Source organism: Lithobates pipiens, unplaced genomic scaffold, assembly GCF_037356315.1.
Source record: "Lithobates pipiens isolate NorthernLeopardFrog02 unplaced genomic scaffold, aLitPip1_a1.2 Scaffold_22, whole genome shotgun sequence".
NCBI lineage: Eukaryota > Metazoa > Chordata > Amphibia > Anura > Ranidae > Lithobates > Lithobates pipiens.
The window spans coordinates 348664646-348691230 of record NW_027507784.1 but is presented as its reverse complement, the minus strand read 5'-3'; the positions used below and the strand labels follow the sequence as shown (position 1 = coordinate 348691230).

The 26585-nt window shown below is 48.3% G+C and overlaps 2 protein-coding genes across 3 annotated transcripts in view; one reads left to right on the top strand and one right to left on the bottom strand.

Annotated features, from left to right (window-relative positions):
• Nucleotides 1-26585, top strand: part of LOC143925142 (protein mono-ADP-ribosyltransferase PARP14-like) — a 391904-nt gene that overhangs the window by 112041 nt on the left and 253278 nt on the right. The gene's annotated exons all lie outside the window — the stretch shown is intronic.
• LOC143925193 (protein mono-ADP-ribosyltransferase PARP14-like) overlaps nucleotides 4328-26585 on the bottom strand; it is a 95193-nt gene continuing 72935 nt past the window's right edge. Inside the window, exons 12-14 of the mRNA XM_077449793.1 lie at nucleotides 17415-17594; nucleotides 15272-15490; nucleotides 4328-5010 (exon numbers count right to left, since the gene is read on the bottom strand). Coding sequence (XP_077305919.1) covers nucleotides 4343-5010; nucleotides 15272-15490; nucleotides 17415-17594 — 1067 coding nt within the window. The 3' untranslated portion in view covers nucleotides 4328-4342. The remainder of the gene's footprint in view (nucleotides 5011-15271; nucleotides 15491-17414; nucleotides 17595-26585) is intronic.

The window sequence follows — 26585 nt, the reverse complement described above, 5'->3', positions numbered from 1 at the left end:
ATGTCGTTTTGGAATTTAGTTTTCGTCCGAAAAATTAATTTATTTAGTTACTCCCAAAATTCGTTTTTATTTATTTCGTTTTTCGTTCAAAAATTGCATTCGTCCGAAAATCCACATGAATTACGGTCGAATCTGTCCTTGAAGGCTTATGGTGTCTGTCGAATGTATAAAGAAGATTTGACGGAGCTAGTATACAGCATACTTTGTGTGAACTTTAGAACCCTATTAAAGTCTATGGGACTCCAACGTTCACAATCTAAAGTGCTAATTTTAAATGCTAATTTGCAAGTTACTGTAATAAAAAGTGTTTGAGGACCCGGGTCCTGCCCCAGGGGACATGGATCAATGCAAAAAAAAGTTTTAAAAACGGCCGTTTTTTCGGGAGCAGTGATTTTAATAATGATTAAAGTGAAACAATAAAAGTGTAATATTCCTTTAAATTTCATACCTGGGGGGTGTCTATAGTATGCCTGTGAAGGAGCTCATGTGTCTGGTGCTTAGAACTGTCCCTGCACAAAGTGTCATTTCTGCAGGAAAAAAAGTCCTTTAAAATCACTCGCAGCTATTATGAATTGTCGGCTCCGTAATACAGAGAACACTCATTGAAAGTCATTGATAAAAATAAAAAAATTAAAAAAAAAGCGTGGGGGTCCCCCAAATTAAATTACCAGGCCCTTCAGGTCTGGTATGGATATTAAGGGGAACCCCGCGTCAAATTAATAAAAAATTAGATAGCAAGAGTGGATTACCACCGCTGGAATCTTTTTTGTTTATTTTTTTTATTTTTAATAAAGGAATTTTTCAAAAGTGTGTTTGTCTTATTTAACTATTTTTTACACTTTCTTTGTGAAATGGTAGAGGTACTTTTGTAACCCCTTACCATTTAAAACAGGGGGGGCCGGGATCTGGGGGTCCCCTTGTTAAAGGGGGCTTCCAGATTCTGATAAGCCCCCCGCCCGCAGACCCCCACAACCACCGGCCAGGGTTGTGGGGATGAGGCCCTTCTCCACATCAACATGGGGACAAGGTGCTTTGAGGGGTCACAGACCCCCAAAGCATCCTCCCAATGTTGAGGGCATGTGGCCTGGTACGGTTCAGGAGGGAGGGGGGGGCGCTCTCTCGTCCCCCCCTCTTTTCCTGCGGCCTGCCAGGTTGCATGCTCGGATAAAGGGTCTGGTATGGATTTTTAGGGGGACCCCCACGTCAATTTTTTTTTAAATTTGATGCGGGGTTCCCCTTAATATCCATATCAGACTTGAAGGGCCTGGTAATTGAATTTGGGGGACCCCCACGCTTTTTTATTTATTTATTTAATCAATGACTTTCAATGAGTGTTCTCTGTATTACGGAGCCGACAATTCATAATAGCTGCGAGTGATTTTAAAGGACTTTTTTTCCTGCAGAAATGACACTTTGTGCAGGGACAGATCTAAGCACCAGAAACATGCGCCCCTTCACAGGCATACTATAGACACCCCCCAGGTACAAAATTTAAAAGAATATTACACTTTTATTGTTTCACTTTAATCATTATTAAAATCACTGCTCCCGAAAAAACGTCAGTTTTTAAAACTTTTTTTTGCATTGATCCATGTCTCCTGGGGCAGGACCCGGGTCCCCAAATACTTTTTAGGACAGTAACTTGCAGAATCTTTTTTCTCTGTCAGATATTTTCTCTATATAATCTTGGACTAATAGAGGTAAGGTTAGGCACATTCGAACACAGGTTCTATAGACACAGATTGTTATTGTCAGAGTCACGTCGAATCTCCTATTCTATATCGAACTGTTGTAACAACGAAAACAAAAATAAAGCATTTATTTATGTCGGATCTTTCGTTTTTCGGATTCTGTGCTTTCATTATCGTTTGTCAAAACGAAAACGAAAATACCTGAAATTCGGACGAAAATGCATTCTGATGAAAACGAATGCACATGTCTACTGTCCAGCCTGTATCAGAAGTCACAAGAGGAGCCTCTACCAGGGGATTTATCTTAGGCCATCCAATAATGGTGTGACCCAATGACCCTGCTTTTCCAGATAAGTCAAACATCTCTCCCTGACATGGAGGATCCATTTACTACATGACACATATTTAGCACAAGTCTCCAGTGCCAAGTTGGTATATCCAGTATCTACACTATATAAGCAGAACAACATCACTGTCACCCAGAATTCTATCATGGAAATCTGATATCATTCACTACAATGTATCAGAGACATTACCTTCAGTATTGTATTTCCACAGCTTTTCTGGAATTTCTGCTGTACAGCGGAGTATTCAGGAGTTCCCTGAGCAACATCCACCTCCATCACAAGAGTCCCACCCATCGGCTTCCAGTGTGACGGTAATCTGTGAGTGTCCCCCTCTGAAAGAAGAGTGGAGTCAGGACCCAAAGAAAAACCAAACAAGTAAAACTTTGGTACACAACCTCGCTGAAAGCATTGACATGGCAGCCAATAAGAATAGTTCAATGTAGAGAAGATCATTCTGGGGTCCTCTCATACACTCAGGTCTCTGTTCTCTGGTGATAAAGCCACCAAAATTGTACCAAAGAAACAGATTATCCACCTTATCCCAGATAGCCTAACTTTAGGCTGTCACATTCCCTCCATGTCCCTGCAATGTAGGAATGGGTAACTAGCCATAGACAGACAGATGTGTCACCAGAAATGATGGCTAATGAGACATCTGGCTGTCATTCAATGTATTGAGCTCATCTTCCTTGGGTCTGAACCAAGGTCCAACAAATACAAGCTGGCCTGTGTTAGGGTCTGGGGGATCAGGAAGATGGCTGCTTGTTGTAAAATCTTCAGAGGAGTCTGCTATGCAGAAAATCCAACAGAACTTGGGGTAAGTGGCTGCTGGTTGGTCTTTACATGAAGACCTCATTACTCAACCCCTCAAGGTACATGCAACTGCTTGCATAGGGTCAAAGGATTGATTCCTATTCAGAGTCTGCTGCTAAAATATTAGGACTACCAATAGCCACTCCAAAAGGTTTTTGTGTCATTGGGAGGGTGATACTTAGGAATAAGGATCACAAATAGCTTCTCCTAAAGATATAATTTGTTACTGGGAAGCTGAAACAATAGAGTCACCATTAACTTTGATATTACTGGGAGGCCACTACTTAAGAAATTATAGCCACCATCCAATACACTATACAATTTTGTTGTTGAAATAAAATGTCGCTGGTTTTGGGTATTCTGTACCACCAACCTTCTCTCCACAAGTTGTTGAGCAAATACACTTCAGAAAGACTAATATACCACCCTCTAGTGTACAATTAGGGTAGGTAAATTTATGTTTGACCTACAGTAGTTTATTGAGTCTGAAAATTGCTGTGGGTTCAGCTTCATTTCAGGCTGGGGGGCCCTGGTTATTGAGGTCCATGAAAGTTTCCCGAAGCTAATCGGCAGAGGTACCGGGGCAGGGATCTGAATATTTATAGGAATCGGACCAATCCCCAGGCAGGAGGCCTGGCAGGGTGGTTGCATCAACACATAAATATTGGAGAGCTTGGCCAGCAAGGGTTGTTGTTGGGTGGAAGATGGAGTGTTGAGGCTGGAGTCGTGAGGCTTGGGAGGGGACCCCAGGGAAGGGGGGTTCTGCCTCCATGTTGGAGCATGCTGAAGAGAAGGAGAGGAAGCTGGATAGAGGGATTTTTACAACCCTAAAGGATAGCCAGCCTAGCCTTGGAAGACTAGCACAGCGGAAGACCTGAAAGCAGTCTCATCCAAAGCAGCAGGATACAAGGGGCAGTGTGAGTACCACTACACCTCCAGGGCTGCTAGATGCAATATCCAGCAAGCTTTCATTAAGACAGTGTCACAGCTAACCTAAATCCCTTGCTCCGAGACAGTCTTCAAAGCAGCCAGGTGGGCTGGTAGTTACTGCAAACTTAGGGCTTTGAGTGTTTTATCAAGGGGCTGATACCACTCTGGAGGAGTACCGCCCAGGATCCATTTTTGTGTACACAGTGAAGGAAGTATGACCTAAATGTGTTCTATCAAGTTGGGCATCCCATAATCTCTATTCTCAATCCAAATTTTCCCTCAATAAAACAATAAAAACAAGCCCATGGACTGGTCATTGTCTCTGTAAGAAAGTTGGAAAATGGGTGTTGCCTGGTGGTGCAAGAATAGGGGGACCCAAAAACTCAGTGGCTCCTAAGGGGGTAGTGCCACACTAAAATGACTGAAACCTAATGATCACCCATTGTGTGCCATCTGGGTGTAGCTATAAGAAGCATAGGAGAGCCCATGCCAATCCAAAATCTCCTGTGGAAGTAATTCTACAGCTGAGGTGACTCTTCCCTGCAAAGACAGCAGTTGTTTTTAGTTGAGTTCATATAATACAATGGATGAATTACCAATAGAAGTCACATCACCATGGTTCACAACACGCTGGATCTGAATTTGGTTCCCACGCTTGTCTATGGCTGTTTCTCCTTGTAAATAGACAGTATATTGGCTTCCTTGGATCTGGATTGGGATCTGGACCTTGTTGTCATTTTTTGCCTCTTCCAGCTCCAGGTTTGTCATCTTTTCAAAGGGAATCATAGTTCCTCCATTGTCATATCTCCATTCCACCAGGTTCCCTGTGAGCTCTGCTGCCCGCTCCCGGTTCTTTCTGTCTTTTACCCGGATTATAATCATTTCTATCTCCCCGGACACAAGTAGGACATCCTTGGTGAGGCCCACAATCCGGATGGAGGGGTTGGGTGGTTTGTAAATGACAGAGACCTGAAACTTTTTCTGGAGGTCGGAGATCTTCTGCACCTCGGCTTCTTCTAATTCGGAGATACATTTCTCTGTGATCACCTTCTCTGCCTGCTCATTGTCGATCATCTGCAGTAGCCAAGCCTTCGTCCTGTCCACGCTCCCTTTATCTTCAGCACACAAGCTGAACACCACAGGCTCAATGCCCTCCATCAACTGAAAGGCGGGGAGCTTCTGAACTGGCTTTTGAACTTGCTTTGGTGGTCTTGGTGATGTAAAAAATTCTACAGTGGAAGAAAGAGACAATAGTGTTACAGATTGCTCTGAAAGCAGAAATATAAATTGTGAACAAATAGTTTATGAACGGGATGTAGACCAGGTTTGGGTACATAGATTTCAGCTGAGGAACAGTGAAGATGTTTTGTATAAAGTTCATTTGATATTTAATGCTTCACTGATTAAACTAGATTTAATCCCAATCACTGAGAGTCCAGAGTATGCCCCTGTGTTTGTTTTCTATTATTGTTGGCATTCAATGGTATGGCAATGGTATAAATATAAGAAATCTAAATATTGGGCTGGCATGTTCTGAACATTGAAGGGCTTTCATGATCACCTTGAGTTGTTATAGGAATGAGCGACACACTGTGATATTCAATTCCAAATACAAGTTTATTCCAATAATAGAGTGTTTTTGCAAAGCCAACATGTTTCAGGGGCTGTAACTCTTTCATCAGGGCTTAAGAGAATGAAGCAAAGATAGTGTAGACTCAATAATCAGTATATAGCTGGAAGTTAGCAGCTGATTCAAGCTCATAACTGACTCTGAATTCACTGTATCTTTGTTTTATCCTCTTAAAGAAGAAATGAATGAATGAAATACTTATATAGCGCACAATGCGAACTGAATCGCCTCTAGGCGCTGTGGCGAGCTTTGATCATCTGCTAAAAGAGGAAGGTCTTGAGTTTTTTCCTAAAAGCCAGGTGATTTTCTTCCTGGCGGATGTTGATTGGTAGAGCATTCCATAGCCGAGGCCCTTGGACAGCGAATCTCCGATCCCCCTTGGATTTATACCGGGCTTTGGGCACGAGGAGGAGGTTTTTGTTGGCTGATCGAAGACTGCGGTTTGGTGTGTAATGATTTATTTTCTCCATTAGGTATTGCGGAGCTTCTCTATGCACGCATTTGTGGGTGAGGCAAAGGGTCTTGAACGTGATCCGATTTTTTACGGTTAGCCAATGTAAGCTCCTCAGTGAAGGAGAAATGGATTCCCAGGGTTTTTTTCCTGTTATCAGCCTTGCCGCCGTGTTTTGGATCAGTTGTAATCGCGCAAGTTGATATTGTGGTAATCCTATGTAAAGCGAGTTTGCGTAGTCCAGTCCTGAATTAATGATTGTTCCAACTACCACTGCTTTGTCATTCTTTGGGATAAAAGGGATGAGTCTGCGAAGCATGCGCAGCAGATGGTGAGATCGACTGACTACTGCTCCTATTTGCGCATCCATTGACATTTGTGCGTCTAAAATAACCCCGAGACTCTTGGCTTTGGTCTTTGGGGAGATAGTCTGCCCAAAGACGGTTGGTGGAGACCAGGAGGTTTTGGTTGCGGGCTTATGATTTGGGTGTAAGATAAGAAGCTCTGTCTTTGATTGGTTCAGCTGGAGGGAGTTGGTGGTCATCCAGTCCTCTATTGATTTGAGGCAGTTTTCAAGTTGTTGTTGGTGATCTTTTTTTCCATTGATCCGGAAATAAAGTTGCGTGTCGTCAGCGTAAGAGTGGAAGCAGAGATCTGAGCATCTGATGATTTGAAGGAGTGGGCGAATGTAAATGTTGAAGAGAACGGGTGACAACGGAGAGCCTTGAGGGACTCCGCAGGTGACTGCCCGAGTTTCGGAGAGGAATTTTCCTAGTTTCACTGTCTGTGACCGATTTCCTAGGAAGGACGCGAACCAATGGAGATCTATGTCTTGGACTCCGGCTACTTCTGTGAGGCGGACGAGTAGAGTATTGTGATCTACTGTATCAAACGCTGCACTTAGGTCTAGCAGTACGAGGAGACACGGCTCTCCGTCATCTGCCGCTTCGAGGGCGTCATCCCAAATCTTGAGGAGAGCTGTTTCTGTTCCATGACCCGGGCGGAAGCCTGATTGCAGCGGGTCCAGGAGTTTGTGAGTATCCAGGTGAAGTTGTAGCTGATGTACTACAGCTTTCTCCATGATCTTAGAAATGGTGTTGAGGCTTGTAATTGGCCTACGGTTGTTTGGATCCTGAGGGTCCAGGTTTGGTTTCTTGAGTAGAGGTTTGACGATGCCTTGTTTGAGGATGCTGGGAACAATCCCTTCGTGGAATGATCGGTTTATGAGGTGGGTTATGGTTGGAGCCACGATGTCGGAGCATTCTTTCAGTAGTTTTGTGGGGATGATGTCAATAGGTGAGGTACTGTCACGCAGTTTATTAATGATGTTTTTTGCGGTGTCTACGGTAATTGGGGATAGTGAAAATTTTGGCGGTTGCGGTATGTTGGTGCGGACATCCTCTTTATGTATTTGCTGGCTGAGGTTGGATGTTTTCTTCTGACAAATTGTTTCCCTGATGGTTTTGACTTTATCGATGAAAAAATCTGACAGTTTGTCACAGTAATCCTGGGATTCGCTTTCTGGGGGTTCTAGGCACACCGGATTCATTGATTGATTAACCAGTTTAAACAGTTCCCGTGGTTGGTTTGCGGCCGTTGAGATTGTATATGAGAAGTGATCCTTTTTGGCTTTGAAGATTGCTTTCCGATAATTCTCTGTCAGACCTTTGTAGTTAAATAGGTTTTCCTCGGTGGGATTTCTTCTCCATGTTCTTTCCGCTCTTCTGCGTTCTTGCTTTAGTACGGAGAGGGAGCTATTAAACCATCCAGCATTTTTCTTCCTGATGAGAGCCCTGCGTTTTGGTGCTACCGAGTCTGCTGATTGCAGTAATGCCTTGTTCAGGGAGTTGAGTGTTTCCTCCGTAGAGTGGTTTAAGGTTATTGTAGATATTTTTTTGGACAGAGTGGTTTTGAAGGCTTCGGAGTACAGTTTTTTATGCGATCTGGTCCAGTGCGTTGTTACAGGTTTCCGTTTTGCGTTGGTGATGTTGGTAGTGATTTTGAATTTGATGGCGTGGTGATCCGTCCATGGCAGAGTTATGTTGTCGCATATGTTGACGTCGATGTTCTGTTTGAAAATGAGGTCCAGGGTGTGTCCTGACCCATGCGTGGGAGTCTTTATCAGTTGCTGTCAGGTCACCTTGAGGCCAGGTGACAGATGCACACCGTAGGGATTAGGAGTGCACTGCAAGGTTGTGGACCCTATGGCTGACTGCTGCAGATGGGAGACAGATCCCACTGGGGTTAGAGCGTAAGATTCCCTGGGACGCGGAGTCTAAGAGCCCGCAGGTGTTCACCAGCGCCTCTAGTGGTGAGTATGGACTTGGCTGCAACTGGCTCCAGGTCGCGACCCCCAGGGTCCCCCAGCTCACACCCACAGTAGGCAACAGGAGGATAGGGATAGTGAGGGACAAAGCCAAGGTCGGGGCCACAAGCAGACAGGAATAGTCAGGGACACGCCAATAGGTCAGGATCACAGGCAAACAGGGATAGTCAAGGACACGCCAAAGTCGGTAACGGAACAACAGCAAAGCACACGGCAGGTAACAGGAAGCTAACACACAAAGGTTGATCAGCAGGGTTGGCCTGCAGTGCACAGGTTAATATAGAGCTCCCTGATAGGAGCTAGGGTGGAGTCATGCCAGAGTATGGATTACAAAAGCAGACAGGTGAGGGTCGGCTGGTCTCTAGATGAACACATGGGAACAGGGAAGCAGACAAACTATTGCATAACCATGACAGTACCCTCCCTCTTACGAGGCCTCCCCCTCCCCCACCCGGGTCCAGGCTTAAAGGGAAACTCCAGATGGAACCGCCTCAACAGACTAGGAGCAAAGACCTCAGATGCAGTGATCTAAGACCTCTCCTCAGGGCAAACCCTTTCCAATGTACGAGGTACTGAAGAATGCCTTTACGGAGCCGGGAATCCAAAACTTGACTAACCTTGTGTTTTAGATTATCCTCAGAGACTGGAACCGTGGTAGGGAGAGGACGAGAGGACTTGAGAACTAAAGGCTTCTTAGGAATGGGTAAGGGCATGAGAAGATCAGGAGCCTGAACAGGGTCCCCCAGACCCTTAAAGATGAGCTGGACATCCATAACAGGACCACCAGACTGGGCAGAGGTCAGTGGATCCCTGAGGTCAGGTTGGTTAGAAGGTGACATGTCACAAGAGTCAAGTTGGATAGCTGAAACACAAACAGAATGCAGAGAGCCCTGAGAAAAAGATTGAAAACCCCACCTGGCCGAATGAGGCAGTCTATCCAAAGGATGGATTGAGCCTCTTAAACGGGTTTGAACGGACATAGTAGCAGTAGGGTGAGGCCAGGTCACAGAAGGTCCTGAACAAGAATCAGGAAGCTCATTGGGCATGGGCTGGACTGGCATAACTGGTGCAGAGGCCGACTGAATAGTATTGTCAGGTGTAGCGACCATCTCAATCGCATCACAGGGCATAGCAACTGTGGAACTTGCAGACAAGTTAGCCTGGCTGTGCGTCCAAGGGAGATTAGGGACAGACAAAGGTAAATGGTTATGCAAACTGGAGTGAAAGATCAACTCAGGTTCACAGGTGGGCTCCTCATCCAGAGTACCACATGACCTAGAGAGTGCATCAGTCCGACTATTGCAGGACGCATCCCAGAGATCGCTATATACAGCGGGAAGAGCAGAAGATACTGGGATGGTGGTAACAGGAAGTTTCTCCTTTGGGGTACCCTTGAGTAGGCAGGAAGAGGAACAGGAGGAACACCAAGCCAAGATCTGTCCAGCATACCAGTTAACGTGTGAAGAATGGAGCCGTAACCAAGGAAGACCTAATATGAGAGGAGATGAAGCCTTAGGTAAGACAAGGAAGGATATCCACTCCTGGTGGAGTGTCCCTACTAACATCTTAACAGGAAGAGTCTGAAAGCGGATAGGGCCCCCTGGGAGAACCATGCCATCAATCGCCAAGACCACCAATGGCGTTGTAAGGGGCAAAAGGGTAAGTCTCATGGAGGATGCAGTTTCCCAATCCATGAAATTGGCAGCGGCTCCGGAATCCAGATGTGCTGAGACCGAACGAGAGGAAGCATCGACATGAAGCAACACGGAAAGGAGAAGACGAGAAGGCGAAGGTGATATTTCAGGGTCTAATACTCCACCTTCCAGATGTATTAGCCCTGAGCGTTTTTCCGGACGAAGAGAACAAGTATCACAGAAATGACCTTTGGCCCCATAATAGAGGCATAGGCCCAGAGTTCTGCGCCTAGCATGTTCTTCGGGAGATAATTTAGTCCAGCCCAATTGCATAGGTTCCTCAGCAGGCAGGAGGTGCTCCTCGGATTGAAGAGAAGGGACTGGGGGCTCAGGCTGCCTAAAGAACAGGGAGTGCTGGCGTCTTTTTTCCAGGGCCCTCTCCTGAAGGCGAATATCGATCTGGTTACACAAGGGGATGACACTGTCCAGATCAGCAGGAAGGGATCTTCCTGCTAATTCATCCTTCACTCTATCAGAGAGGCCATGTAAAAAGGTTGCAACTAGGGCCTCATTATTCCAGCTCAATTCAGCTGTGAGGATACGGAACTGAAGAGCATACTGTCCCACAGACGCAGACTCTTGACGGAGACGTAAAAGAGCGCTAGCCGCTGAGGAGACACGACCCGGTTCCTCAAAGATATTCCGAAAAAGTTTCAAGAAATCAGACAGGCTAAAAACCACTGGATCATTCAGTTCCCACAGAGGGGCGGCCCAAGCTAGCGCCTCGCCGGACAGGAGGGATGTGATATATGCTACTTTTGCCCAATCGGACAGGAAGTTTTGGGGCTGAAGTTCAAAATTAATTGTGCACTGGCTAAGTAACCCCCTGCAAGCCTTGGAGTCCCCAGAGAAACGGGCCGGAGCTGGCAGTAATAATGCATGCGTGGATGCGACTGGTGCGATAGGTGCAGCTGCTGACTGTACTTGAGGCTGCAGGTTCGGGGTTCCCAAGGAAGCCTGTAGCTGCTCGAAGCGGGAAGCCAGGTCTTGAAGGAATCGCATCACCTGGGTCTCATGCGATTCTTGGGTCTCAAGTCTGCGAACTAAACCCTGCAACGGATCGACTGTAGGCAGTGGCACGTCAGCCGGGTCCATGGCTGATCAAACTGTCAGGTCACCTTGAGGCCAGGTGACAGATGCACACCGTAGGGATTAGGAGTGCACCGCAAGGTTGTGGACCCTACGGCTGACTGCTGCAGACAGGAGACAGATCCCACTGGGGTTAGAGCATAAGATTCCCTGGGGCGCGGGGTCTAAGAGCCAGCAGGTGTTCACCGGCGCCTCTAGTGGTGAGGATGGACTTGGCTGCAACTGGTTCCAGGTCGCGACCCCCAGGCTCCCCCAGCTCACACCCACAGTAGGCAACAGGAGGATAGGGATAGTGAGGGACAAAGCCAAGGTCGGGGCCACAAGCAGACAGGAATAGTCAGGGACACGCCAATAGGTCAGGATCACAGGAAACAGGGATAGTCAAGGACACGCCAAAGTCGGTAACGAAACAACAGCAGAGCACACGGCAGGTAACAGGAAGCTAACACACAAAGGTTGATCAGCAGGGTTGGCTTGCAGTGCACAGGTTAATATAGAGTTCTCTGATAGGAGCTAGGGTGGAGTCATGCCAGAGGATGGATTACAAAAGCAGTCAGGTGAGGGTCGACTGGTCTCTAGATGAACACATGGAAACAGGTAAGCAGAAAAACTATTGCATAACCATGACAAAATCTCTCCATACACTGTATATGTTCTCTTCATCCCTTTCTTCAGGGGGCAAAGTGCATGTAGTACTTTGTCCCATTTTAGTAGGTGTTGTGTATCCTGATCTAGTATGGTTGGCATAACGCCCCTCCTCCACTACCGCTGTTCTACCACACTGCTCTGTAGGAGATGAATAATTAATTATTATTGATTGACAGCACATGTCTCTGCCACCAAGAACTTACCTGAGACCAGTGCATGTTAAAGTATGGAAAATCTCTGCACTCTTCAGAAGCTCACAGTGGGGGGCAGGAGCAACAGAGCCGACTATATCAGAGATAATGATGTCAGTGTTCCACACAGGTGTACCTGACAAGCTCAGGGACATCATTGGGGGGAGGCGGAAGGAACAGAGAACACTAAACTGATGATGATTGTGACAGACCTAGCTGGGACCGAGGCTCTTGGAGGGGACAGAATGCGAGCCTCTTGCCTTGTGATTATGGGCCCTTGCATTTGGGGGAACGGTGCTCTTTGTGAGCTGCATGCCTGGGGACCAGGCATGTACTGGCCATCGGTACTACCGGGACTTTCCCGGTGGGCCGATGGCTCAGTGGGCCACTCTGATGTTAAGGGGCTGGTGATTGGACACTCTGATGTAAGGGGGCTGCTGATGGGACACTCTGATGTAAGGGGGCTGCTGATGGGACACTCTGATGTAAGGGGGCTGCTGATGGGACACTCTGATGTAAGGGGGCTGCTGATGGGACACTCTGATGTAAGGGGGCTGCTGATGGGACACTCTGATGTAAGGGGGCTGCTGATGGGACACTCTGATGTAAGGGGGCTGCTGATGGGACACTCTGATGTAAGGGGGCTGCTGATGGGACACTCTGATGTTAGGGGGCTGGTAATGGGACACTCTGATGTAAGGGGGTGATGATGGGACACTCTGATGTAAGGGGGTGATGATGGGACATTCTGATGTAAGCGGGCTGGTGATGGGACACTCTGATCTAAGGGGGTGCTGATGGGACACTCTAAAGTAAGGGGGATGCTCATGCGACACTCTGATGTAAGGGAGTGCTGATGGGACACTCAAAATGTAAGTGGTCTGGATGAAGTCCAGGGCCGGTCTGGATGAAGTCCAGGGCCAAATTTCTGTCCCAGTCCAACCCTGCTGGGGACCCCTGAGGAGGTGTTACTTGGATTCAGGTCCGTGCCCCCCCCCCCCAAGACACACAGACTCTGGATATGTAAATGCCATGTTAGCAATAGACTAAATCACACTATTGGGACACAAATTCTTAGATGCTAATATCATCACCTCCAGCCATCCTGACTGTCTTGTATAATGTTGTGTAAATGAGTCTAGTCTGAGTATTGAGTATTCACACATTGTTGTTTGTGCTAATTAACCCTGTGTTTATGTTTATGGTAATGTTTTTTTAATAGTCAATCAGTGAGCTAGGAGACAAAGTCTTAGCCCCTGTACACACGGTCGGAGATTTCCACAACCAAATCCGTCGGATTTTGCCCGTCGGATTTTGTCCGTCGGATCTTGTCCGAAACTGTTGCATACACACGGTCGGACAAAGTTGTCGAAAAATCCGATCTTTCAGAACGTAATGACGTAATTTCGTTACGATGGGACTACATTCAGGCTAGTAGCCAATAGCTTTGATGTAGGAATTTGATCTGAGCATGCGTGGCACTTGGTCCGATCAAAATTCCCCACACATGATCGGAGTATGTCCGATCGAACCAGTTGGTCGGGAAATATTTCCAACATGTTGGAAAATTGGGTCTGACGGAGATTCGGACGGAATCAGTCCGATGCATACCACACACAGTCGGATTATCCGACGACACGGTCCGATAGGACACATTCCGACGGATTCTCCGACCGTGTGTACAAGGGCTTACCCTGAAAAGTCTTATCTCGCAGACAACTAGTCTGGGTCAATGATTAGATAATTAGGTCATGCTAATTAGGTTAGGTTTTAGTCTTCTACTGGATTATAAATACTTGTCTTTTTGGTTCTAATAAAGGATTTCCATGTTGAGCAGCTAAGCAAGTGTCGTCTTGTTTTGGGCTTGTAAGTGGTTGGAATATCTGATTGGAGTCAGATTGGAGGAAGCGGGATATACTGTCAGGGAAAGAGGCGCATCCCTATGCGCAACCTTGCAAGGTATGGCCGTGTTAACGCGCGTCAGCGCACACGGAGACGCAATGTACTTCTAAAACGAACGCCTGGTGTTGCGTTTGAGCAAACGCGTGTGCGCGATGATGATACGAACGCATGACGTAACAACGTCGCAGTCGTACGAACGCAACAGCGCACGTACGACGTGACACAGGTGCCTTGCCCATTTAAACACTCTTCTGACAATGCTGCATCGCTGGATTATCTTCAGCTTCTTCTGTATACCTGTGTCTGTGATTCCTGCTATCTGATCTCCTGTGTACCGACCCGGCTTGTTTGACCTGCTCCTGTTGATCTCCTGGCTCTTACTACTGGCTTGCACCCAACTTCCCTTGTTTGCTTCCTGCCTCTGATTCCGGTCTTGGCTTACGGACACCGAATACTCCGATCTCCCGTTCTGGACTTGTGGCTCCGATCTTTGGACTGATTTACTGTGTTTGACCACTGGCCTGGCCTTGACCCTGCTACTGGACTCCCGTTTGTTCTTTTCTTGGATATCCCAAGCACGGTTGCCCCCAGAGACTTGCTCTACTCAGTCCCTGACACCAGCTGCTACTACCCGGCAACCCGTGCTTCTGTGGGCACTGCATCCCTGTGTCATCTTCAGGGTTGTGCTGCACTCAGCCGCAAGGGGAGCCCTCTCAGCACCTCGGCCTCCCTCCAAATCCATGACATATACTGACGGAAGCACTCAATCGGAGTGTGGGATCGGTTCCGTCACAATGATGAAATCAGCTGACCCAACAGGTACACCCAAAATGCACGGTGACAGCAGAGGGGGCAGGAGCAACAGAGCAGATAAGATCAATGATGATGACATCAAAAAGCATGTCTGATATGTGCTGTGACAGTAACAGAGCACACTAGATCTGTGAAGATGACGTCAGCACATCACCCAAATTCATGGTGACCACACATGGGGCCGGGGGCAACAGAGCACTGTAGATCAATGCTGATGACTTCAGCATGTCTGACTGGTACACCCAAGATGCATGAGGGGTAGGAGCAACAGAACAGACAGGATCAGTGTAACTTCAATGTGTTCAACATGTGTGCCTAAGAGCTGAAGTCACAGCAGAGGGGACGGGAGCAACAGAGCTCTGCTTGATCTACCAATTAGGAAAACAAATTGGGCTTCTGGCAGGGGAGGAGCTGACCGGCAGTAATAGCAGAGATAAAGAAGAGATTTATTGCACAATTGTTTAGCATTAAGAGATATGTATTTCTACATTAATCATCAGACCAGCAGTTAAGTATTCATAGCTCATGAGACTTCTTCCTTATGCCCTGGTGAGTTACAGCCCCCAAAATACGCTGGCTTTGCAAACAATCAATCATTGTATTAAAATTTGTTTTCAGACATGATTATTAGGCTTTGCCACTTCCGTTGGTCGCTCTTCCAAGATACCAAGCTTCATCTACATACAGAAATGTTTCTTCCTCTTTCTTGTTCAGTCGGCCTCCTGAACTCCCACCCCCAAACTCACCAGAGATTCCACTGATGATTCTAATGAAGAAGGATTTGTCTTCAGGCAGGGCGGTCCTCTCTCTCTTCTTCATGCTCTTGTAGAAATCATTCAGCATTGATTGCTGGAATAGAACCACTTTCACCATCTGAAGAGAACGGACCGATTTAGATTTGATGAAGTCCACCAAACCATCGAGGATTGAGTCGGCCACTGTGGAGGCGTCTAATCCCGCCGCACCTGTATCAACCAGACAACAATGTTTAACAAAGATATTTACTGACCACAAAATGAAACATTTACTTCATTAAATGCAAAAAGTAGAAAACATTACTCAGAGGAACCTGACCAGGGCTGCTGTTAGAAATCATGGGCCCCCTCACCAGAAAATATCAAAACAATAACAATAAAATCATTATTAGCGGGTACAAATCCAACATAACTTACAAAATTCCTGCTGAATCTAAAAGATAAAACTGTACTGAGTTAATAAAGTTCTGTGTGTAAATGAGGTTTTCGGGCTCATTCACCTGGGCGTTGTTGCCTGTACAGTAATTTTTTTTTTTTATATGACTGGAGCCCCTGGAGCTGTGTGCAGGTAACCTATGTTACACTATGATGTATGAACACAGCCACAGGTGCCTAATTTGACAGGTTTGTGGGTGTAGGTGTATGACAGTACTCGGTGCGCTAGTGCAGGATGGAAGGAGTTAAAGCAGGCGATTAGGAGGCAATACGACAACTCAGCACAGGGATGGTGGGAACCCCTCATAATGGGCACAGCGGGTGTACAGACCCGGGAACTAAGCACAGGGATGGTGGGAACCCCTCATCATGGGCACAGCGGGTGTACAGACCCGGGAACTCAGCACAGGGATGGTGGGAGCCCCTTATGGGCACAGCGGGTGTACAGACCCGGGAACTCAGCACAGGGATGGTGGGAACCCCTCATAATGGGCACAGCAGGTGTACAGACCCAGGAACTCAGCACAGGGATGGTGGGAACCCCTCATAATGGGCACAGCGGGTGTACAGACCCGGGAACTCAGCACAGGGATGGTGGGAGCCCCTTATGGGCACAGCGGGTGTACAGACCCGGGAACTCAGCACAGGGATGGTGGGAACCCCTCATAATGGGCACAGCAGGTGTACAGACCCAGGAACTCAGCACAGGGATGGTGGGAACCCCTCATAATGGGCACAGCGGGTGTACAGACCCGGTAACTCAGCATATGGATGGTGGGAGCCCCTTATAATGGGCACAGCGGGTGTACAGACCTGGGAACTCAGCACAGGGATGGTGGGAACCCCTCATAATGGACACAGTGGGTGTACAGACCTGGGAACTCAGCACAGGGATGGTGGGAACCCCTCATAATGGGCACAGTGGGTGTATAGAGCTGGCAACTCAGCACAGGGATGGTGTGAACCCCTCATAATGGGCACAGCGGGTGTGCAGACCCAGGAACTCAGAACAGGGATGGTGGGAACCCCTCATAATGGGCACAGCGGGTGTGCAGACCCAGGAATTCAGCACAGGGATGGTGGGAACCCCTCATAATGGGCACAGCGGGTATACAGACCCGGGAACTCAGCACAGGGATGGTGGGAACCCCTAATAATAGGCCCAGCGTGTGTACAGACCTGGGAACTCAGCACAGGGATGGTGGGAACCCCTCATAATGAGCACAGAGGGTGCACAGACCTGGGAACTCCGCACAGGGATGGTGGGAACCCCTAATATAGGGGACAGCGGGTGTACACACCTATGCTTGGATGTGTAGGTCTCATGCTGGCTGGATAAGAGAGGTATACAAGCAAGTAAGAGTTTTCTCCACACATTTTAGCAATTCTTTAAATGTGTCATAATGGACAGGTATGCAGTGCAATTTTATTTGCTGCTTTCATGGAGACACCCACCACCACTGAATGTACTCTATTTTTTTGCACCAAGATGCTTTGACCCAAGTCCAGGAGGAGGAGGAGTTCTTGGACCAAAAATGGGTTGCTTTATTAATAGCGACCAATTATGTTATATGCCTTTGCTGCGGGAGCTTCAGGAGAATAATCCGGATGATTTTCGGAAATATTCCGATCGTGTGTGCAAGGCTTTATTGTCTTCTTGCACATACAAGCCAAACTGTCTGTGATGGATTGACCATACCTGTTCCCAGAGCGGGGAAGGTGACAGAAGAGGCCTGATGCTTCTCACACTCCTGCAGGACATCCAGGACAATTTTCTTGATGGAAGTTGGATTATTTGCTACTACCACATGGAGAATCCATTTACAATGTGTGATGTTTCCAGAATCGGTGATGATGTATCCATTATGAGGTTGGGAACCTGTCAGAGATGGAAACTTTAGCTGGTAATGTATCTATTCCTGCTTGGCATTAGCTAGCCTTAAAATGTCCCCTCTCCCCTGCTGCTGACTAAGCGGTGTAAAAAAATAAATATGTATATTTACCTATGTTTGGCCCATTCCTATCTGATCATGTGATCCCGTCTGTCAGCAACAGCTGCAGGGAAGAGGAGGGAGCACTGACAACAGTTGGAGATTCCAGGAGTGGTGACATCATGCATAGACTCCTATGGTGCATCCATTGTTGGTGCTCTCTCCTCTCCCCTGCAGCCGCAATTGACTGACATAAAGGAGTGGGATCACATGACCAGACCAGAGCGGGAAAATGAGTAAACACTAAAAAAAAAAGACACATGTCCAAAGACTACCTTGGAAAAGTAAAAAAAATAAAAACTTAATAAAAGATCAAATATGTTCTCAACAAAAATATACACCAGTGGGTAGGAGCAGCGTGGCCTGGCGGCAGTAATGACTCTGGTTGCACATAACTCAAAACTTGTATTTCAGAGAATGTTCAATGACAAACAGCCCAGTGGGAGGGCGCTGCACCGGGTAACACTCACAGTTCTGTGTAATGTAGAGATGCAGCAGGTAAAGATGCACCAACAGCATCTGTCTCAGAGGGCGGAATGTGGCCTGGTCCACCTGGTTCCAACGAGGAGGCTTTCCAAAGAAGGATGGCGTGTTCCAAGCCTGTCCCTACTTATCTGGAACCTTTCCCAGCTGCTAATCACTCCCTAATAGAGATGAGCCGAACACCCCCCGGTTCGGTTCGCACCAGAACTTTTGAACGGACCTAAAATTCGCGCGAACTTTAGAACCTCATTGAAGTCTATGGGACTCGAACGTTCGAAATAAAAAGTGCTAATTTTAATGGCTAATATGCAAGATACTGTCCTAAAAAGGGTTTGGGGACCTGGCTCCTGCCCCAGGGGACATGGGTCAATGCCTAAAATGTTTTTTCGGGGAGCACTGATTTTAATGACGATTAAAGTAAGAAAAAAAAGTGAAATATTCCTTTAAATATCGTGCCTGGGGGGTGTCTATAGTATGCCTGTGAAGTGGCATGTGTTTCCCGTGTTTAGAACAGTCCCTGCACAAAATGACATTTAACGGAAAAAAAGTCATTAAAAACTGCTTGCGGTTTTAAAGTAATATCTCGTTCTGGCAATATGGATGAAAATCATTGAGAAAGATGGCATAGGTAGCCCCCCCTGCCCATTACCAGCCCCTTTGGGACTTATACGGATATTAAGGGGAACCTCGTACCCATATTAAAAAAAGGAAAGGCGTGGGGCCCCCGGGCCCTATCACCCCTGTATAATTTTTTTGGCCGTCTGCCTTTTTTCATCTCACTTCCTGTTGTCTCCTTCTGTTTGCAAGTAGGAGACGTTTGTAAGTTGGATGTTTGAAAGTAGGGGCCTGCCCTATATGCTCTGCAGAAAATTGCGCCTAAGGTGTTGGTGTTGCCACAACACTGTAAGCCCTCAAAGTGACTCTTGGTAGGCGCTGGAGAGCCCTGCTGTGAACAATTATATCAAGAATTGTAATTACATGCCATTGTTGAACAGTGGTAGAAAAATAGGGCCTTTGGTGGTGGTGGTGCTGGTGCCACAACAATGTAAGTCCTCCTAGTTACTCTCGGTGGGCACAGGAATGGGCCCTGCTGTGAAATGTTATATCAAGAATTGTAATTACATGTCCCTGTTAAACAGGGGCTGAAAAATTGGGCCTTAGGCACTGCTTGCTGATGCCACAACACTGCAACCTCTCCCAGATACTCTAGTTGGAGTGCAGGAATGAGCCCTGCTGCAAAGCATTGCATCAAAAATTGTATTACATGCCCCTGTTAAACAGGGGCTGAAAAATTGGGCCTATACACTGCAACCTCTCCTATATACTCTATTTGTAGTGCAGGATCGAGCCCTGCTGCAAAGCTTTGCATCAAAAATTGTAATTACACGCCCCTGTTAAACAGAGGCTGAAAAATTGGGCCTTAGGCACTGGTGCTGGTGCCACGACACTGCAACCTCTCCCATATACTCTATTTGTAGTGCAGGAATGAGCCCTGCTGCAAAGCATTGCATCAAAAATTGTAATTACACGCCCCTGTTAAACAGGGGCTGAAAAATTGGGCTGGTGGCATCACCCAGAACCAAAAATGTTCTTCCAAGATATCAGCGGAGGAGGAAGAGGATAGTCAGTCAACATAACAGGACAGTCACTCAGCATCAGCATAGGCAGTCTTGAAGGGATGTGATATTTCCCAAAAAATTATTCGGTTACATCAGCTTCAGGTGCTTGGTAGCTGGTGGTGATCCAAGACTGATTCATCTTTATGAAGTTCAGTCAATCAACCGAGCCGGTGGACAGGCGCACCCTGTGATTGGTTACAAAGCCACCAGCAGCACTGAAGGTGCGTTCCGAAAGAACGCTGAATGCAGGACAGGCCAGTAGCTCAGTTGCATACAAGGCCTCCCGGAGATGTCTCATCCTCTGCTCCCTCTGCGACGGCAAGATAAGGTCCGCAACCTTACACTTGTACCGTGGATCAAGGAGAGTGGCCAGCCAGTAATGGTCCCTTTCCTTGATCCGAAGAATACGAGGGTCCTTCCGCAGGCTTTGCAGGATCAGGGAGGCCATGCACCGTAGGTTAGCTGAGGCATTCAGTCCGGAGTGCTCTGGGTCACTAAGGACAACATGATCCGCAGCTACCTCCTCCCAGCCACGTACAAGTCCACGGGTTTCTTGGGACTGTAAATCATCCCTACAAGACTGCTGCTGCTGATGCTGAGTGCCAGGCTCCACCTCCATGCTGACACAATCATCCTCCTCCTCGTCCACTTCCTGTGTGATGGGTGGGACAGCAGGAACACTGTCTGGATAAAGGGGGCCTTGAGAGGCAAGGAAGTCCTCCTCTTCCTGCCTCTGTTCTGCCTCAAGTGCCCTGTCCATTATTCCACGCAGCGTATGCTCCAACAGGTGGACAAGAGGTACAGTGTCACTGATGCATGCACTGTCACTGCTCACCATCCTTGTGGCCTCCTCAAATGGTGACAGGACAGTGCATGCATCCCTGATCATACCCCACTGGGGTGGTGAGAAAAAACCAAGCTCCCCTTACCCTGTCCTGGTGCCGTAGTCGCACAGGTACTCACTGATGGCCCTTTGCTGCGTGTGCAGCTGCTGTAGCATGGCCAACGCTGAGTTCCACCTGATGGGCATGTCACATATAAGGCGGTTCTTGGGCAGGATCAACTCCCTTTGGAACTCAGCCAGCCGAGCACAGGCATTAAATGATCTGCGGAAATGCACACAGACTTTCCTGGCCTGCTTCAGGACATCCTGTAAGCCTGGGTACCTGCCCAAGAACCGCTGCACCACCAGGTTAAGGACGTGAGCCACACAGGGCACATGAGTCAGTTGTCTCTGTTGGAGGGCGGAGAGGAGGTTGGTGCCATTGTCGCAAACCACCAATCCTGGCTTAAGCTGGCGTGGCATCAAACACCTCTCGGCCTGCCCCTGCAGAGCTGACAAAATATCTGCCCCAGTGTGGCTCCTGTCCCCCAAACAAACCAGCGCAAGCACGGCATGGCATAGTTTTGCCTGCGTACTTGCGTAGCCCCTTGAACGCCTACAGAGCACCGCTGGTTCCGAGGACAGAGCACTGGAAGAGGCCATGGAGGAAGAAGAAGAGGAGGGGGTGGAGGAGAGAGGTGTGTCACAACCAATAGTAGCATTTTGGAGGCATGGTGGCAGAACAACCTCCAACACTACTGCACCTTGTCCTGCATCCTTCCCAGCTACCAGAAGAGTGACCCAATGGGCCGTGAAAGACAGGTAACGTCCCTGTCCATGCCTGCTGGACCAAGAGTCAGCGGTAATATGCACCAGCCTGTCCAGCGAGGCAAGGACATTGCCTTCCACATGCCGGTAGAGAGAGGGAATCGCCTTCCGTGAGAAAAAGTGGCGTTTGGGGACCTGCCACTGAGGAACCGCACATTGCACAAACTCACGGAAGGGGCCGAGTCTACCAACTGAAAAGGCAGCAGTTGAAGTGCTAGAAATTTAGCCAAGCTAGCATTCAACCGCTGGGCATGTGGATGGCTGGGAGTGAACTTCTTTCTACGGTCCAGCAGCTGGGGCAGGGGAATTTGCCTGCTACAATCGGATGTGGCTGTACTGCTAGCAGAGTGCCTGCAAGCACTTGGCTGTGACACACCTAATTCTACACCTTCATTCCTCTCAGTGCAGGTTTCAGAGAGGACTGAAGGTCTAGTGGGGTTGGAGATCCCAGCTGATGAGGAGCAAGGAGAGGTCCGCTTTGTTCTTTGGTGTGGGTCTTTGAGGTACGCTTGCCAACGAGCTGCATGGCAGGTCAACATATGTCTGGTCAAGCATGTGGTGCCCAACTGGCTGATGTTTTGGCCACGCGAGATACGCTTGAGACATATGTTGCAGATAGCAACGGTGCGATCTGATGCACTCGTCTCAAAAAAGGCCCACACCAAAGAACATTTAGAATAACGCGCAGAGGCAGCGCCCTGCACAGGCGGAGCTCTGCGGTGTGATTCAGTCAGTGTGCTGCCTCCTTGGAGATGTGCCTCCTCCTCCTCTCTCCTACCAGGCACCCACATGGAGTCAGTGCCCTCATCATCCCCTACCTCTTCATCACTGGAGCAAACCTGGCAGTATGCGGCAGCTTGTGGAACATGACTGCTAGATTGCTGTCCTTCTTGAGCATCCCCTCTCTCTGCGCTCACGCTACTGCCTTCCTCTAGCTGAGTATCATCATCAGAGCCTACAAAACACTGGGCATCCTCCTAGAGCATGTACCCAACACTGTGCTCAAACAGTTCGGGGGACTCTTCAGGAGGACATGGTGGGTCTAGGGAAGGAGTCACTGATGATGACATTGAGACGAGGGAAGAGGATGCGTTGGCAGCTGCTTTGCTAGTACCCTGAGCCTGGGTGAGAGAGGATGAGGAGGATGAAGAGGGCTTGGTCATCCACTCTGCCAAGTCTTCGGCATGATGCGGCTCAACACGTCCAGCTGACGAAAATAAGGACAAGCCACGTGCTGATGACGATGCACCGCGTCCATGACCAGCACTGTTGTCTCTAGACACAGAGCCTGCTTGGCCTCTTTTATTGTCTCGTGCCTGTCTGCCTCTCCTTGTTGGCCTTCCAGACATGGTAATGGCCTGAAGGGAGATGGGAAAACCAGTAATTGTGTAGTGTATATTGTGCTGGAGGCACAAAACACCCACTAACTCCTGCAGATGCCTTTATTATAGAACACCAGCAATAAAGGGCAGATACAGGTGTATATTGTGCTGTGCTTGAGGCACACAACACCCACTAACTCCTGCAGATGCCTTTATTATAGAACACCAGCAATAAAGGGCAGATACAGGTGTATATTGTGCTGTGCTGGAGGCACACAACACCCACAAACTCCTGCAGATGCCTTTAATATAGAACACTAGCAATTAAAGGGTAGATACCGGTGTATACTGTGCTGTGCTGGAGGCACACAACACCCACTAACTCCTGCAGATGCCTTTATTATAGAACACCAGCAATAAAGGGCAGATACAGGTGTACATTGTGCTGTGCTGGAGGCACACAACACCCACTAACTCCTGCAGATGGCAGATGGCTCAATTAGAGAAGAGCAATATAGGTAGATACAGGTGTATACTGTGCTGGAGGCACACAACACCAACTAACTTCTGCAGATGGCAGATGGCTCAATTAGAGAAGAGCAATATAGGTAGATACAGGTGTATACTGCGCTGGAGGCACACAACACCAACTAACTTCTGCAGATGGCAGATGGCTCAATTAGAGAAGAGCAATATAGGTAGATACAGGTGTATACTGCGCTGAAGGCACACAGACAACACCCACTAACTCCTGCAGATGGCAGATGGCTCAATTAGAGAAGAGCAATATATGTAGCTACAGGTGTATACTGTGCTGGAGGCACACAACACCAACTAACTCCTGCAGATGGCAGATGGCTCAATTAGAGAAGAGCAATATAGGTAGATACAGGTGTATACTGCGCTGAAGGCACACAGACAACACCCACTAACTCCTGCAGATGCCGGAACACTGCATAAGGCCACCGCGCTGGCGGCCTTATATAGTGTGGGGCGTGTACTACACAGCCTGAGTTATAATTGGCCACAGGCATCCAGCCTGTGGCTAATCATGGCTCTCCTCGCTGCCCACGCTGTGATTGGCCAAGCATGCAGGGTCACAGTGCATGCTTGGCCAATCATGAGCCAGCAATGCACTGTGATGGCGCAGTGCATTGTGTATTCGCCGAACGTGCGAACAGCCGATGTTCGACTCGAACACACGTTCGACTCGAACACCAAGCTCATACCTACTCCCTAACAGAGGGGTGCTCTTTCCCCACACTAGCCATTTCGCAATTGTGTGCCAAAACTTGGGGGTACGGGCTTAATAAAACTCTGCTGACCCCAGAATGGCTGCTAGGGGTCACCTGAATGCAGTGTAGCCAACCGGAACGCAGCCTTAGAGGACCAGGAAACCATAGAGAAACCAGGTTTCTCCTGATATTGTCTCCAGCTGCGCCACCTACTGGGGAGAAAGCAGACCGCACCTACATACATAACGATCAGCCTTAAAATTCTGGTCACTGACAAGTAAAGTGAATAACAATACCTTACAATGGCACCTGGAAGTGGGTGGGAAATATTAAGCGGCACGCTGTCTCCGAAGTCGATGCATTGAAATCAGAGAGACTTTTCCACAGGCACAACTACAGGAGGAGACTCTTATTGTAGTCAGTGCTGAGCCTGTCCTCTACCCAATAGGAAGGCACACAGGATGTGGACTGCTTGGATTTTGGGAGGTTTGGACAGACTGAGCTGGCTTGGTGAGGTGGAAGGAGTAACTACAGATCCCAAAAATGCCCTGGGGCAGATGAGAGGGGGTTCCCTGCTGTTTTCTAGGGCTGAGGAGAAGCATGGAGACTCCCTGACATCAAGGATAAGATTACGCTACTACAATAGGGGCGTCTACAACTTCCACGCCTCCCATATACACACCGAAGGGTAATTTCCTGACACTCATAACAGAAGAATGGACTTGCGGAAGCTTCAAAATATCTTCACCAGAACAAGTCTAGCTGAATGTGGCCAATTATTACTAGCTATACCATGACTTGGATAAATGAGAACCTTCACAGATACTGTATAAAAAGAAATAGACAGCATGGACTTTGCTGGCACCTGTGAGCGTCCATCAGCTGTAATAACCCCAATATATGAAGACCATTTCCCTCTAGATCAGGGGTCTCAAACTCAAATTACCTGAAGGGCCGCAAGACAATATACCATGGGGGAGCATGCACTGGTGTCCGCGGATGCACTATTAACCCCCAGCACTGGTGTCAGTGGACACACTATTAACCCCCAGCACTGGTGTCAGTGGACGCACTATTAACCCCTAGCACTGGTGTCAGTGGACGCACTAATAACCCCTAGCACTGGTGTCAGTGGGCACACTATTAACCCCCAGCACTGGTGTCAGTGGACGCACTATTAACCCCTAGCACTGGTGTCAGTGGACGCACTATTAACCCCTAGCACTGGTGTCAGTGGACGCACTATTAACCCCTAGCACTGGTGTCAGTGGGCACACTATTAACCCCTAGCACTGGTGTCAGTGGACGCACTATTAACCCCCAGCACTGGTGTCAGTGGACGCACTATTAACCCCTAGCACTGGTGTCAGTGGACGCACTATTAACCCCCAGCACTGGTGTCAGCGGACGCACTATTAACCCCCAGCACTGGTGTCAGTGGACGCACTATTAACTCCCAGCACTGGTTTCAGGGGACGTACTATTAACCCCTAGCACTGGTGTCAGCGGACGCATTATTAACCCCTAGCACTGGTGTCAGCGGACGCACTATTAACCCCTAGCACTGGTGTCAGCGGATGCACTATTAACCTCCAGCACTGGTGTCAGCGGACGCACTATTAACCTCCAGCACTGGTGTCAGCGGACGCACTATTAACCCCTAGCACTGGTGTCAGCGGACGCACTATTAACCCCTAGCACTGGTGTCAGCGGACGCACTATTAACCCCTAGCACTGGTGTCAGGGGACGCACTATTAACCCCTAGCACTGGTGTCAGGGGACGCACTATTAACCTCCAGCACTGGTGTCAGTGGACGCACTATTAACCTCCAGCACTGGTTTCAGCAGACACACTATTATCCTCCAGCACTAAACCCTACACTCCACAATTAACCACTCACACTTCACAAATACCCCCCCAACACGTCACAAATACCCCTTGTTCACAAATTTCAACCCCAGTCACCCCACTAAGAACTTTGTTCAGCCTCTGTGATGGCTCACTTACCTGTCCTCCTGGCAGTCAGCTGGTGGCCTGATCTTCTGCCTCCCGAGTCCTCTACTCCTGCCAGGTCCTAGTGGCATGGCACCCCAAGAATGCCATGATCTCCCACTTTGAGGTGGCAGCAGGACCCTGGATCCGAGCACAGCCTCCGAGGGAGCACAGCTCTGAACGTTCATCAGAGCCTAGGTGGGTGGGGCGATGGGCAGATCCTCCCTATGATCTGTTCTCTCTGCTCTCCTGTGCTGTGTCTGTTTCCTTTGCTGTGTGCGCTGGGCTGCAGCAGCATGCAAGGTAGAGGACACAGGAGAGAGAGAGAGAGAGAAAGATCCCAGCCACTGCGCTGTGCACCCCACGCACCCGCCCAGGATCGGCCCTGCCTGTGGGCCATTTGTAACCGGTCCGTGGGCCGGTACTTTGAGACCCCTGATCTAGATCTTCCCTATGTCTGCCACATTCAGTTGGTGCATTGGGGGTTATTTACTAAACCTAGAGAGTGCAAAATCTGGTGTACCGCTGCATAGGAACCAATCAGTTTCCAGGTTTTATTGACAAAGCTTAATGGA